The following is a 12,425-nucleotide window of genomic DNA, read 5'->3' on the forward strand; positions in this document are numbered from 1 at the left end:
GCCCTCGCTTTAGTAACAGCGGGCCTGGGCCGCTGCACAGGCCGAGGCCTCGGCGTATGTTTTATGTCCTCACACCCGCGGTAACTAGGAAGCTGAATTATGACTGTGATGTTCTTTCTTACTTTCAAAAAGTCGTGCCCTCTCTTTGCTCTTCAAGTCTGATTTTCTCGTTGCTATTTACATCTGTTCTGCATCTGGCAAGACCCTTTGTTCCTGAGAAAGAGCTGAGGCCTTAGAAAGCCAGCTAGAGCTCCAGAGCCGGGGAAAGAGCCTGGGGAAGATCACCCAGCGTCATAGTCACACACCTCCGCACATCTTGAGCTTCTGGGGATCTTTGAATCTCCGTTCGCGCGCAATCGCATAATTGCTGAGCTCAGAAGCTACACAGTCACACAAGATGTCCGCAAAGTCAACACAAGGGCCTGGCGGCAAGAAGCCTGCTTCCGCAGCTACCAACTTGATCGGTAAGCTTGAAGCAAGCGATCAAGAAGAGTGTGCCGCTCAATGGCAATTTACTGACTCCTTTGGCAGCCGGTGGTGGTGCTGGAATGATGGAAGCGCTCGTGTGCCATCCATTAGGTAGGTCTTGCGCCCGAGTAACCACTATTCACGAATCGCAAAGTAGCTGATTGGAATCGCAGATACCATCAAAGTCCGCATGCAACTTTCCAGGCGTGCGCGTATGCCCGGCGTACGTACCACCACCCATTTCCAACCTTTACAATCAGCATAGTTCTATGGGACACACAACACAACTTCTGACATTTGCAGGCGCCAAAGCGTGGGTTTCTGAAGACAGGTTCCGAGATCGTAAAACGTGAGACGGCACTGGGTCTGTACAAGGGTCTCGGTGCTGTTCTTACGGGCATTGTCCCAAAGATGGCCATTCGCTTTACCTCTTACGAATGGTACAAGCAAATGCTCGCAGATAAGAATGGCCTGGTCACTTCAACATCAACATTCATGGGTAAGTGCTACCCTCTGTCTTGCGATGGACTGTCTTGATTAAGCGATCAGACGGACTGCTCGCAATCTCAAGTTGCGTGCAAGTATCAATACTGATCCCAGCCAGCTGGTCTTGCTGCCGGTATCACTGAGGCCGTCCTCGTCGTCACTCCCATGGAAGTCGTCAAGATCCGTCTGCAAGCGCAGCACCACTCCATGGCCGACCCGCTCGATGTACCCAAGTACCGAAACGCTGCGCACGCGCTATACACAGTGCTGAAGGAGGAGGGTGCTGGCGCGTTATGGCGTGGTGTGTCGCTCACAGCGTTGCGTCAGGGTACCAACCAGGCTGCCAACTTCACAGCCTACTCGGAATTGAGGTCGCAGCTGCAGAAATACCAGAACACAAACGACTTGCCCGGCTGGCAAACGTCCTTCATTGGCCTCATCTCTGGTGCCATGGGACCTTTCTCGAACGCACCTATCGACACCATCAAGACAAGGCTGCAAAAGACACCTGCGGAGCCAGGGCAGAGCGCTATGAACAGAATTACTACCATTGCTGGGTAAGTTGCAAATATCATCCGAGGTGTTACACTGCTGACGAGTTGATACAGCGATATGTGGAAACAGGAAGGCGTAAAGAGTTTCTACAAGGGTATCACACCCCGTGTGATGCGTGTTGCTCCAGGACAGGCCGTTACTTTTACCGTGTACGAGTACCTCAAGGGCATACTCGAGAAGGGGAGGGAGACAATTCCCGGTGGTCAATACGAGGAGTAATGGGGGGGGGGGGGGAAAGCACGGGCAGCACTGAGCACTGTTGATATCCACGACGCATTGGTTGCTGCGCACAGCATGGTCGATTCGTTCACCATACAGTTCAAAAATGGCAATACTTTCTACCAAACGCTGTGCATGTGGAGGTGCATGTGGAGAGTGAGGTGCAAGGCTGCGGACTCGAAATGCAGGGACGCCATGCATACGCTGCCGAGTTCAGCCACTCCTGCCCCACCACTTGCCATGCGACGTCACGTAAACAGTGGCCTAACTTGCACACCGTCTCTCTACAACACCACCTACACGTGAAAACCTAGCGACAACCTCCTTAACCTGCCATTGCCCTTCGTTACTTTACAGCATCATGCAGTCTGGCATTTCAGGTGCGTACATAAACAGAGAGCGGGGACATTGAGCCTAATCAACATCACAGCATCCCAGGAGCTCAAGTCCGCACTGGGCGAGCTCATAGTCTCCTCCTCACAACGCGGTCTTGTCGCCCACATCGACAAAGAAACCATCATCCCCGGAGCCACAATCCCCTCATCCGCCTCCACCTTCCTCGACGACCTCTCCAACCTCAGCTCCCACATCAAGCCCAACGAAGCCCTCTACATCCTCCTCCGCCGCGCCGACTCGCTCTCCTCCCCCGACAAGTCGCTTGTCGCCGTCACCTACGTTCCCAATGCGGCCCCCGTACGGCAGAAAATGCTGTTCGCTTCGACCCGGTTGACGCTGGTGCGCGAGCTGGGCGGCGAGCACTTCCCCGAAAGCATATTCACCACCGAGGCGGACGAGCTTACAGCTGCGGGGTGGCAGAAACACGTGCAGCACACGGAATCCAGCAACCCGCTGACCGCGGAGGAGCAGTCGCTGCAGGACATCAAGGACGCTGAGGCGCTTGAGAGCCGGGGCACGCGCGGACAGAGTCTTGCGCAGGGCGGCCGGCTGGCGATACGCGTGGATGAGGAGATTGCAGGCGCGCTGCAGAAGTTGGGACAGGGTGGTGATAATCTCGTGCAGCTGAGGATGGATCCCGCGACTGAGACGCTACGCCTCGTTTCTTCGTCCACGGCAACACCCTCTACGATTGCTAGCTCTATCGACCCCAGGGAGCCGCGGTACAGTTTCTACCGCCACGACGACCCCGACGCCAGTATCGTGTTCATCAGCACGTGTCCGAGCGCGGCGAAGATCAAGGAGAGGATGCTGTATGCTGCGAGCCGGGGGAATGTGGTTGCTTTGGCGCAGAGTGAGGGTGGGTTGAAGGTTGCGAAGAAGTTGGAGGCGACGAACCCGGAGGAGGTTACGGAGCAGACTGTTTTGGATGAGTTCAAGGTGGAGAAGGTCGAGGTTAAGCAGGGGTTTTCGAAGCCGAAGAGGCCGGGGAGGCGGTAGGCGGTGATTGATGTTTGATCGAGAGGTGAGTTTGATCGAGAGGTGAGGGTAACAGGTACTCCAAGACGACCGTCACGGGAGGTGTAGATGATGAGTAAGAAACAGCAATCATGAGTTTGAGCGTCTCAGCGAGACGGCCCATGATCGCATTCTGAGGCTACTGTTGCGATCTAATCTTGGCCCCTCAGGAACCCACCGCCACCAAATTTCGCCCTGTGAGTCTTCCCTATTCTCGGCTTCCCCGTCGTCTGTTGCCCCTGCCTGCCCTTCAACCACGCCTCCCTCACCCCTTTCGTGTTCTTGCTCACCTTCGGCGGCAGAACGCGATTCTGCTGCCTCAGCACAGCAACATGGTGTTTCCCAACCCTCTTATCCTTGGGTGCTTTACTACTCTGCTCCAAGAACTTGATGTGGTGGTTCAACTTCTCTCGCCTCAGCTCCTCGTCTGTCTTGCCCCGGGCCTCAGGCGGAGGCGTGGGCGGTCGCACATCGCCCAAGTTGGCGAGCAGGGAGTCGGGAAGCAGGGAGGGGAGAGTTGTGCGGTCGACGTCCATTGGAGTAGCCTCTTCATCGACTTCGACGACGGATGATAGGCGGGCGGCTTTGGCTGCTTTGGCGGCTGCTTTTTGCGCCTTGATGGCGTCGCGCTCGCGTTTCGCTGCTTGCTCTTCTGCGATGCGCTGTTCGCGGGCTTCGCGCTTCTTGCGCTCCTTTTCTTGTTGTGCGGCGAGCGCGCGGGTTGTGTCTGCTTGGGCGGCGGCGGCTTTGCTGGCTGCGGCGGATGTGCTGACCATCTCTGGCGCTTCGTCTGAGTCGTCGGCGGAGTCTTCATCGTCTTCAGCGGCGCTGGGCACGGGCGCTGGGGCAGGTGCTTCGTAGCGTGTGTGGCCTTTGGCGTTCATGGTGGGCTCTTCGCTGCCGAAGCGGACGTGTGCTTTTGGTGGGGCGACGGTGGGTGATGCGATTGAGCTCTCCTGTATGGAGGATGGAATTTCCTCTGGGATTTCATCCTTCTGTGCCTTCTTTGGACGACCGCGCGCTTTCTTCGCGGACGCTGGAGAGGCGGTCTTTGTCGCCTTGGGGGTTGGAGAGCCCTCGAGAGCCTTCTTGCTTGTGTATGGCGTTACAAAGGCTGCCTCGGAGGAAGCCGGCTCTGGCGTGTGAAAGGCGTTTTCTTGTTTGGGCGCATCCTCTTTGGCGGGCGAAGACGGCTCGACGACAACCTTGGGGCTCGATCGTCGGCGAATCGCGAGCGGGCTCGCCCCTCCTGGCTTCGGTGTAGCCTCAGCTGTGTCGGATGCAGTTTCATCGACAGACTCTTGTGTCGATTCTGCGCTTGGTGCCTCACCACCCTTCCTTGGTGTTGATCTCAGATTTCTCTTCAGCTCTACTGTGGTCTTCTTCTGCCTCTTCGCTCGTGTAGGTGTGCCTAGCGCCTCGAGCTCCCTCTTGCCAACAGCCTTCTTCGCAGAGCTTGCCGGCGTCGCTGCCATACCAGGCGTCTCGGTCCCGCGCCGTGTGGTGACCATTGTGACGGTGTCTGTGGGTGCTGGGTCGCTTGTAGGGACTTCAGGAACTTCCTTTCTTGTCCAGCTTGAGGTTCCTTGGTACGAAGGGGTCCGACTAATGGCTCTCTTTGCAGCACCAAAAAGCTGCGCAAACATTATATTTGAGCGGGCGGACCCAGAAAAAGTCTAAGTAGCGCCGCTGCAAGAAAGCGGGCCTCCTCGGAGAAGCCAAGATTTCGGTTTAGCGTGGGTTACTAAGCAGCCGAGCTCCACGATGCTCATTCCATCTTGAACTGCATCAATTTGAACTCGATTCAATGTCTTCATCTCGCCTGCTAGCTCGCTCTGCGAGCTCAATAACGCGGACAGATGTGTGTGCGTTCTGCCACGTGCGGCAGCTGTTGCCAATTGGCCGCAATAGCGCTTTCCGTCCACCTACAGAAGCAGCACAGCCCAGCGTGTTCAGGCGGACCTATGCACAAAAGCTGGATGTAAAGAGGTTACGCGCCGATGTTGATAAGAAAGCTCGACTCGGCTGGTACAAGCTCACCAAGGGGCAGAAGATCCTGCTTCTTGAGCCAGACGTAGCAGAAGCTATCTACAACGACTTCGCGGCACACAAGGACAGGAAGGAGTATGGAAAACTCATCAAACAATTGATAACGAGTTCGTCTTATACATTGCCACCAACTGGTGCATCACTGACATCCCCTAGAGTACAATGTCACATCTGAACATATCTCCGGGCTGGCCTTGATGACTTACTCAATACCGGATCTATCTGACCCCACAAAACGAGCAATGCTCCCACCAAGCCCACACAAGATCAACGCTGGCCTCATTCTCCAAGGATGCGCAGAAATCGAAGACCCCCTCGCCATCAAACACATCATGACCGCCATCTACCTGAACACCTACACCACAGCGCCTGGGGCCCGAGACATCGCTCTCCTATTCCCCAAGTCAGAGATCCTCAAGTACCGGAAGTCACTCGAAGCACTGAAAATCGATGGTAAAGACGATCCCGAGGCCCTAACTCTGCACGGTCTCTTCCTAGAAAAAGAGAACCAACCAGCAAAAGCGCGCCTCCTCTATGAAAAAGCTTTACAAATGCCGTGGGTCTATCAATACAACATCCAAGCCCGCCACCCAGCTCAGCTCCCCATCATCGCACCCTGGAACGCTCTCGGTTACCTCCTGAAAGATTCCAAAGACCCGGCAACACGCGAGAAAGCGAAATGGGCTTTTGAGCAAGGCGCGCACAAGGGCGACGATCCGCTGTCTTACTACGAACTTTCGGCCTTCAATGATCGAAGCAGCGTAGAGTGGCTGAAATGCACAAGCAAAGCCGCCGCCTCAGGCCACCGCGAAGCCATGTTCTCACTTGCGCAGTTCTACCGGGTCCTCAGTGCCACCGATTCTCCGCTCCTACAATCCGACACGTCGGGAAAGTTGAAGTCAGCTCTGGACTGGTTGCTGGGCTGGCGACAAGGTAGCTCGACAAGGCTTGCGATTGAGTGGTATGAGGCTGCTGGGAATGCGGGGCATAAGGCTGCGCTGTTGCAGTTGGCGGATTGGTATGAGGTTAGTGATGGGAAAGAGAAGGCGAGGGAAGTGTTGCAGAGGATTGTTGAGCCAGGTGAGGGGAGAGAGGAGGAGTTTCCGGAGATCGTGCATAAAGCGAAGGGGAGGCTTAGTGGGATTAGGACTGTGTAGATGACGGGAGACGGAGTCTGTACAATTTTGACTGTAGCATAACACGAGATACCCTTTTCGAACCACGGGCGATTCTTGGTGCGCACGAATGATTCACTGTTGTTCGGTCGCTCGAGCTTCAATGTTAGGTCAGTTGATGTCTGGTTCGAATATTCTCAGATCAGCCATGACTGCTTCTCGAGGCGATCGATCAGGTCTGTGAAATCAGAGGATGGTTGATATAATTGGTCTTTATGGGCTCAACGAATCTCAGTGACATGGCCCGTCTGTTGGAGGCTTGGGGCGTCTATAAATGAGTCCCGGAAACATTGAATCGTTCAGGGATACTGCCTGTGATCGACGGTCGGAGCTGTTGCACTGCCGGTGGCGATGGGCGCATCCTTTACGGCCTTCTTTGGCTGATTTCTGGACTTGTGCGAGCGTGTAACTCTGCTGCTGTACTGGGTCCAGATCTTGGCATATGCTGCGTCGGCGCGCGTCTCTTGGGGAACGAGATGGAAGGACCATGTTCTAGGTGCAGGACGAGTCGATGCTGAGATTGTACAGGATGTGCGTCCTCGAGAAGATGGGAAGGAGCCCCGCCTTCAGCCTTGCCGTAGCCGCCGCAGCAGGTGCATTCAGCCTTGTCTGCACCAATCAGATGCTCAGCCATTTCATATCTTTCGCCGGTCGTTGTGTGCAAGTAACAACGTTGGTCACCTCATTGATCGCACAGTGGAGGCGCATCAATTTCCTCAGGAGATGTATGGGTTCGGTGGTCGTGAGGGTCTGCTTCATTCTTTTGCTTTAGCCCGCTACAACCCTCCGTATATAGCGAAGCTCGACAAGATAAGGACCATTGCATTGATGCACCCCCAAACAAACGGTATCCAAGTACTCATCTCAAAGTACCCACTCTGATACACGCCTCCCAACAGCCCGCCCACGATTGCCCCGGCAATCAAACCTTCGAGCGCGCCCACGGCTGCAAACAGCGGCGGCACGACCCATATTATCTTCCAATTGCGCCATTGTATGATGCACGCCCATAGTGCAACGACCAGATGTATGCCGCCGACGAGGAGCAGGGTCCAGTAGATGGTGAAGCGTAGGATGTCGCTGGGGTTGTAGAGATAGAAGGATCGCGCTGCGTCCGGTGGGAGGGGCCAGTAGAGGGAGGGGAAGACGGGGGTTGTGTAGCCCAACGGGGCGGCGCTGTTGAGGCGCTGGATGAAGCCGTTGAAGGTCAGTCTTGTGTGGAAGGACAAGGGGAAGAGGAGAGATACCTCATCGGTGCAGCATGGCGGGTGTACGCTCGAGGGTGTAGGTTTGCAGCACGCGTCTGAAGTTGATGCGCAATTGTTTACCGTAAGGTGTGACGTCGTTGGAGTGAATGTTCAATCCTGGTGCGGCTCCGGGGACGGGTAGGACCCACATTGCCCACTAGTCGCCTACCTCGGCTCGCGGCGTGAATGTCAACCTTAACGGCATCCGAACGCGCTTACACCAACATCACATCTTGATGAGAGCTTCGGGGCAAGATGCCGGCTGATCGCCTCCTCTCGACGCTGCTGCGCGCACTGCAGGTCTACACCGACCAAGAAGACACGCCTCGGTACGCCCTCCAACCACATTCCACCTTCACGCGCACCGCAAACTGACTATCCCCAGCATCCTCGGAACCGCCTCCTCCCTCCTCACAACTCTAGGCAACCCGCACAACCTCAGCCTCCTAACATCACATCTTCTCACCGCTCCCGCACTCTGGGACCGTCCAGACGGCGTCCGCACCTCGTTGCGCCTCCTCTCCGTCTTCCACACAGCCGTGACGACGATAATAACCCACCACAACCATGTCCGCTACAACAAAGCCCCGAAGCTTCTCCCGGGCCAGAGTCCCGTCGGTGGGGGTCTGAATCTAGATGAGTGGATCAAAGCGATCGTCGCGGGCGCCGATGACCGGAGCAGGAGATGGAAGCATTTGATCGTTCTTGGGGGGTTGTTGATAGGCATGGGGAATCTGGAAGAGCAGGGCATGGACTTGTATTGGGCGAGTGGGATCAGGAGGAGGGTTGAGGGCGCGCTGGTTAATGCGACAAACCTTGCGCTTATGGAGGTTAGGGAGAGGGGTGAGGCGGATGGGATGGGTGGGCAGACGATCACGCTCATCTTGAACCATGCGTTTGGGTGTATCAGTGATGGAGAGAGGACGCTGCTGGACTATGACCTCTTGCTGCCCGTGTTGATTGGGACGGCGTTTTATTCCAGCGAGGGGTTTCAGAGCGCGTACTTCCTTGGTGGACTGGATCTAGACGTAAGGGTCGCGCAGGGTGGGAAGCTGGACTGGAGTGCAACATCCAGCTCATGTCGGCAGGTTGAAGCCATCCTTGCCAGACCGCTGGTGGCGTCTATGGGCCCGCTGTCACGCCTCATTGCTCATGCGGTGGAGAACGCGCAGAGTCCTTGGATCATTCAGACTATGATGGACGACCTGGCCAGCTTCTCCCGCGCTCTCACAACGCAATGGCGGCAAATCAAATTCTCCGACATCGACCCTTCGGACGAAGCAGCACACCTTGAGGAAGAAGCACTGCACAAGACAACGCCCCAGCTATGGAAACTCCTCAAAGCAGCCCTCTTCGCGATAACCGTCATCCTGCGAGGCGTATTCACCCGCACTCTTCGCGATCCAATCCTCGCATCCGACGCCACAGCACCCGTTGTAGCCTCTCAAGCGCTGCACACCCTCCGCCACTTGTACTTCATAACCTCTCGCCTCGGACCGGCGTCCTTCTCGCAGCACACATTCGTCTACCTAACCGCCATCGACATCCTCTCCACACATCCCACCGCTTCGACAAAATTCCTCTCTCTCATCGCCCCTCCACACCTCGGATCCATTCCTTCACACCCACTGGACCGGATCCTAGACCTCTACTTCCTCAACACCAGCGAACACTTCTCCCTCATCCTTCCCGCCTCGGTGAACGAGGACCTCCTCGTCGCAGCCGCTGTGCCCTACTTGGCGTCATTCTCCTCCGCCCCGGGGTTGATGCCGAACTTCGAAGCCGCACACTCGGTCATGCTCTCCGTCCTCTCGGCCCCTCAAAGCGCAGAGGTGACAGCAAAGCACCTACCGTTCTACATCGACGCACTATTCTCTGCGTTCCCCACCTCCCTATCTGCGCGGCAGTTCAGACTCGCCTTCAAGACGCTAATGAGGGTTACTGCGCCGCCAAGTCCTCTATCAGCGACACACCCCGACCTCCCAGCTACCCTCTTAGAGCTTGTGCATTACAGAGCGCTGCACGCGCCCACGACTGCACTACCGACTGACGCCGTAGCCCTCGCTTTACAAGGTTCCGACGCCCCTCCTCCCGCGCTCTCCGAGCAGGCAGTCCTCGCTCTCACTCTGTTGGACGCACTTCCCTTCCTCACCATCAATCTATTATACGAGTGGCTACCACTCTGCGCGCAACTACTCAACTCGATCCACGATCACGAGATGCGAGACGTGGTTAAAGCACGCTTCTGGGAGGTGCTGGTTAGTGGGGAGATGGATGCGGAGCGCAGCGGTGTGGCTGTGGCGTGGTGGACGACGAAAGGCGGACGAGACGTGGTCTTGTACGGGAGAGAAGGAGGAGAGGAGGATATGGCGTTGATGAGCGGAGCGCTGCCGGTGGAAGGGGTGAGGAGTAAACTGTAGTACGATCGATATACCCATTCTAATTCAGCGTCGCGCATGTACGATCCACCTTCCTTCCATTCAACAAAAGCTTATCAGGAGCAGTGTTACACGAGCTCGACATGCTTTTCTTAGTCTCGTCTATGTATCACTATTACGCCGTGCAGTAAACCACTAACAAACTGAAAGCTAGCGAATGTGTCTCCATCCAACCTTCCCTTTCCGTCTCCGTCTCCGCTCCTCTCCAGTGCTCCATGGTAGCTCTCATGCTCCTCGGTGGTGACGTCGAAGTACCCCGGACTCCTCTCACCGTCCCCTTTCTGCATACTTGGACTACAATCGAATCGTGGGCTGCTCAGGCCAGCACTCATCTTCTTGATCGCTTGGAAGGTCGCCTGTGATCTCGTCTGGCCAGTACCATTTGCGCTTCCATTGCTGATTGTTGGCGTGAGTCCAGGCGTACCAGTGCTGCTGCCCTCGCGCTTCAGCACACCACTCCAGCTCGTAGCACGACTAAGGGCAGGGGCGCTGTTCCTGCTTATACTGGGCAAGAGAGGCGGCGGGCTCGTCCTGTGATGGCGAATCGTAGGCTGGCGATTGGGCCTTGAATTCCACCCTCGGACTGACCATCGGACTCAGCGTCGGATTCGCAAACTCCAGGACGGCATGCGGCCCTCCCTGGGGCTCCTGTGTATTTGGGCGCCGACCTAGACGTATTGATCACTTTGGCTGAGCAGAGTGCGCTTTCTGGTTGTGGTGCGCGGAGGTGTGGCTGGTGCCCTGTCAGTCTACTACTCCGAGTGGGATAGGGATTCGGAAGGTGGATATTCACGAAAAAGGGAGGGCGAGGAGAAGGAGAAGATCTTGCTTATGTCTTCGTGGAAGGGCGTACTTAGACTGTGGCGGGCGGTCCGCTCCTGGGTGTGCAGCTTCAGGAGTGGCACTTCCTGAGTGCTCAGCGTGGTGACTGGAGTAGCAACCGCAGTGATCGGGCTGAGAGGGTGTGACTGCTTTGATTTGCCTGATTCTTGATTGATTGACTCCCCCCGAGGCGGCTTTGCTGATACTCGAGGTGCGCAGTTGGTATGGCCAGGACTCGGCGGTGAGCTTGACCTTTGGACCCGGGGTATCCACGAATTCCGCATGTGGCACACTTCCCATACTAGCATTGCTTCGGTGCTTTGCATCCAGGTCCGTAACTTCAACATCACCAAATTCTGCAGAATTGTTAGATCCTGTCCCGTACGAAGGCGAGCATGTACGTACCTTTCTGCAGGTTGGCCAGTCGGTCCTCGTAGGATTCTATGAGCGTATTGGAAATGGTGTTGAGCGTGTCCGGGGCATGTGAGCTTGGCTTCCAGTCGATAGGGCATAGGATACCATGCTTTGCAACGGCTCGGAACGCTTCTAGAAGACGTAGAGCTTTCGCACACTCCGTCCGACGGTGAGGTTGTTCAATGTGATCTACGTCTCTGGTCAACTAGCTGTATCCAAGGATCAGAAGTCATGTTGCACGAGGCAGGTGAGACAAGCCTGCTGGACAAGTCCTTCCCCATCGACAATGAACACGCCTCTCAGGCTAACACCCTCCTCTTCAACAAGCACACCGTAGTCCCTGCCGATTTTATGAGTTGCGTCGCTCAACAATGGTATGTCGATATTACCCAGGCCGCCGTACTGGCGCGGTACGTTCTGCCAGTGCCACAAAGAATGTTCCGTATCAACAGATACGAAAGCGATGCTGCAGTATCTGTCGCAGACCTCATCATAGCAGTTCTGGAAGGCAATGACCTCCGTGGGACAAACGCAGGAGAAAGCGGCTGGTATGAAGAGTAAGAGTAGCCAAGGTTTATCCGGGTCGGGCGTGCCTGGTGATCGAAGGGCGATGAAGGTGCTCAGCGATACTTCTGCGAATGGGTCAGCAATGGCGCAACAATGAATTGAGGAAAACTGCGTACCTTGAATGGCGCCTCCGACGACTGCTTCACAGTGGAAGTTCGGTGCCTTATGCCTAATGCGGACTTGTCCAAGTTGGCTCATTTCGAGTTTTCAAGCGGAGCTGCGGATTGTTGCAATGTGGTTGTTTCGTTCCCTGGCCGTAAGGCTTGTCAGTGTATCTTAAAGCTCGTGATCGGCGCAGCCTCGTCTGGGCGATGTGACCTGTACATAATTCTTGCCGTCATCGTCATACTTCATCCACTTGATCATGTTTTGGACGAAAGCAATACCCGCCTTCTCGGCAGTTGGGTCTGCCTCTGTTGCTCGAGGTGTTGTCTCTGACCTTCGTTCCGTGCTACCGGATCGAGTAAGTGCCGGACTTCCTCGGCATGAGGCTGCTTTGTAGGGCTGTGTAACATGATATGATTACGGTGGCGAGTGTCGCAGACGTGTCTAACAGAGAAGCAGTCAAAATG

The 12,425-nt window shown here is 55.8% G+C and overlaps 8 protein-coding genes across 8 annotated transcripts; 4 read left to right on the forward strand and 4 right to left on the reverse strand.

Annotated features, from left to right (window-relative positions):
* Positions 1–397: 397 nt before the first annotated feature.
* BU25DRAFT_347437 (succinate/fumarate mitochondrial transporter-like protein) lies at positions 398–1,728 on the forward strand (the record flags this gene model as incomplete). The annotated part of the gene is made up of 6 exons (XM_033703152.1): positions 398–464; positions 532–579; positions 642–691; positions 772–967; positions 1,073–1,511; positions 1,563–1,728. The coding sequence occupies 6 exons, from the start codon at positions 398–400 to the stop codon at positions 1,726–1,728; spliced, it is 966 nt and encodes a 321-aa protein (XP_033558880.1).
* Positions 1,729–1,759: 31 nt separating this feature from the next.
* Positions 1,760–3,249, forward strand: BU25DRAFT_413236 (actin depolymerizing protein). The gene is made up of 2 exons (XM_033706989.1): positions 1,760–2,108; positions 2,159–3,249. Exons 1-2 carry the CDS (start codon positions 2,090–2,092, stop codon positions 3,121–3,123), a joined length of 984 nt encoding a protein of 327 aa, XP_033558881.1. The 5' UTR covers positions 1,760–2,089; the 3' UTR covers positions 3,124–3,249.
* A 44-nt stretch (positions 3,250–3,293) lies between these two features.
* Positions 3,294–4,787, reverse strand: BU25DRAFT_433294 (uncharacterized protein; the record flags this gene model as incomplete). The annotated part of the gene is made up of 2 exons (XM_033708769.1): positions 3,294–4,475; positions 4,515–4,787. The coding sequence occupies 2 exons, from the start codon at positions 4,785–4,787 to the stop codon at positions 3,294–3,296; spliced, it is 1,455 nt and encodes a 484-aa protein (XP_033558882.1).
* On the forward strand, positions 4,492–6,450 carry BU25DRAFT_413237 (uncharacterized protein). The gene is made up of 2 exons (XM_033706990.1): positions 4,492–5,297; positions 5,347–6,450. The coding sequence occupies exons 1-2, from the start codon at positions 4,949–4,951 to the stop codon at positions 6,345–6,347; spliced, it is 1,350 nt and encodes a 449-aa protein (XP_033558883.1). The 5' UTR covers positions 4,492–4,948; the 3' UTR covers positions 6,348–6,450.
* Positions 6,451–7,141: 691 nt separating this feature from the next.
* On the reverse strand, positions 7,142–7,561 carry BU25DRAFT_347418 (uncharacterized protein; the record flags this gene model as incomplete). Its single annotated transcript, XM_033703151.1, has 1 exon — positions 7,142–7,561. A coding segment is annotated over one exon (420 nt), but the record flags the coding sequence as incomplete, so codon positions are not given.
* Positions 7,562–7,824: 263 nt separating this feature from the next.
* Positions 7,825–10,048, forward strand: BU25DRAFT_493349 (uncharacterized protein). Its single transcript, XM_033711709.1, has 2 exons — positions 7,825–7,941; positions 7,998–10,048. The coding sequence occupies exons 1-2, from the start codon at positions 7,868–7,870 to the stop codon at positions 10,030–10,032; spliced, it is 2,109 nt and encodes a 702-aa protein (XP_033558885.1). The 5' UTR covers positions 7,825–7,867; the 3' UTR covers positions 10,033–10,048.
* Positions 10,049–10,592: 544 nt separating this feature from the next.
* Positions 10,593–11,591, reverse strand: BU25DRAFT_132490 (uncharacterized protein). Its single transcript, XM_033700517.1, has one exon. The coding sequence runs from the start codon at positions 11,382–11,384 to the stop codon at positions 10,803–10,805; it is 582 nt and encodes a 193-aa protein (XP_033558886.1). The 5' UTR covers positions 11,385–11,591; the 3' UTR covers positions 10,593–10,802.
* On the reverse strand, positions 11,389–12,211 carry BU25DRAFT_132496 (thioredoxin-like protein). Its single transcript, XM_033700518.1, has 2 exons — positions 11,970–12,211; positions 11,389–11,918 (listed from the first exon to the last, which is right to left on the reverse strand). Exons 1-2 carry the CDS (start codon positions 12,049–12,051, stop codon positions 11,509–11,511), a joined length of 492 nt encoding a protein of 163 aa, XP_033558887.1. The 5' UTR covers positions 12,052–12,211; the 3' UTR covers positions 11,389–11,508.
* Positions 12,212–12,425: the final 214 nt, after the last annotated feature.

The sequence above is a fragment of the Macroventuria anomochaeta genome, assembly GCF_010093625.1.
Source record: "Macroventuria anomochaeta strain CBS 525.71 unplaced genomic scaffold BU25scaffold_29, whole genome shotgun sequence".
NCBI lineage: Eukaryota > Fungi > Ascomycota > Dothideomycetes > Pleosporales > Didymellaceae > Macroventuria > Macroventuria anomochaeta.

What these genes read in the sequence shown, in the direction of transcription:
- BU25DRAFT_132490 (XM_033700517.1), bottom strand. Translation starts at nt 11,384, where the DNA reads ATGCCCTATCGACTGGAAGCCAAGCTCACATGCCCCGGACACGCTCAA.
- BU25DRAFT_413237 (XM_033706990.1), top strand. Translation starts at nt 4,949, where the DNA reads ATGTCTTCATCTCGCCTGCTAGCTCGCTCTGCGAGCTCAATAACGCGG. An exon ending in CATCAAACAATTGATAACGA is followed by an intron (nt 5,298 to 5,346) that starts GTTCGTCTTATA and finishes GACATCCCCTAG; the next exon opens with AGTACAATGTCACATCTGAA.
- BU25DRAFT_132496 (XM_033700518.1), bottom strand. Translation starts at nt 12,051, where the DNA reads ATGAGCCAACTTGGACAAGTCCGCATTAGGCATAAGGCACCGAACTTC. An exon ending in CGTCGGAGGCGCCATTCAAG is followed by an intron (nt 11,919 to 11,969) that starts GTACGCAGTTTT and finishes ACCCATTCGCAG; the next exon opens with AAGTATCGCTGAGCACCTTC.
- BU25DRAFT_493349 (XM_033711709.1), top strand. Translation starts at nt 7,868, where the DNA reads ATGCCGGCTGATCGCCTCCTCTCGACGCTGCTGCGCGCACTGCAGGTC. An exon ending in GACCAAGAAGACACGCCTCG is followed by an intron (nt 7,942 to 7,997) that starts GTACGCCCTCCA and finishes GACTATCCCCAG; the next exon opens with CATCCTCGGAACCGCCTCCT.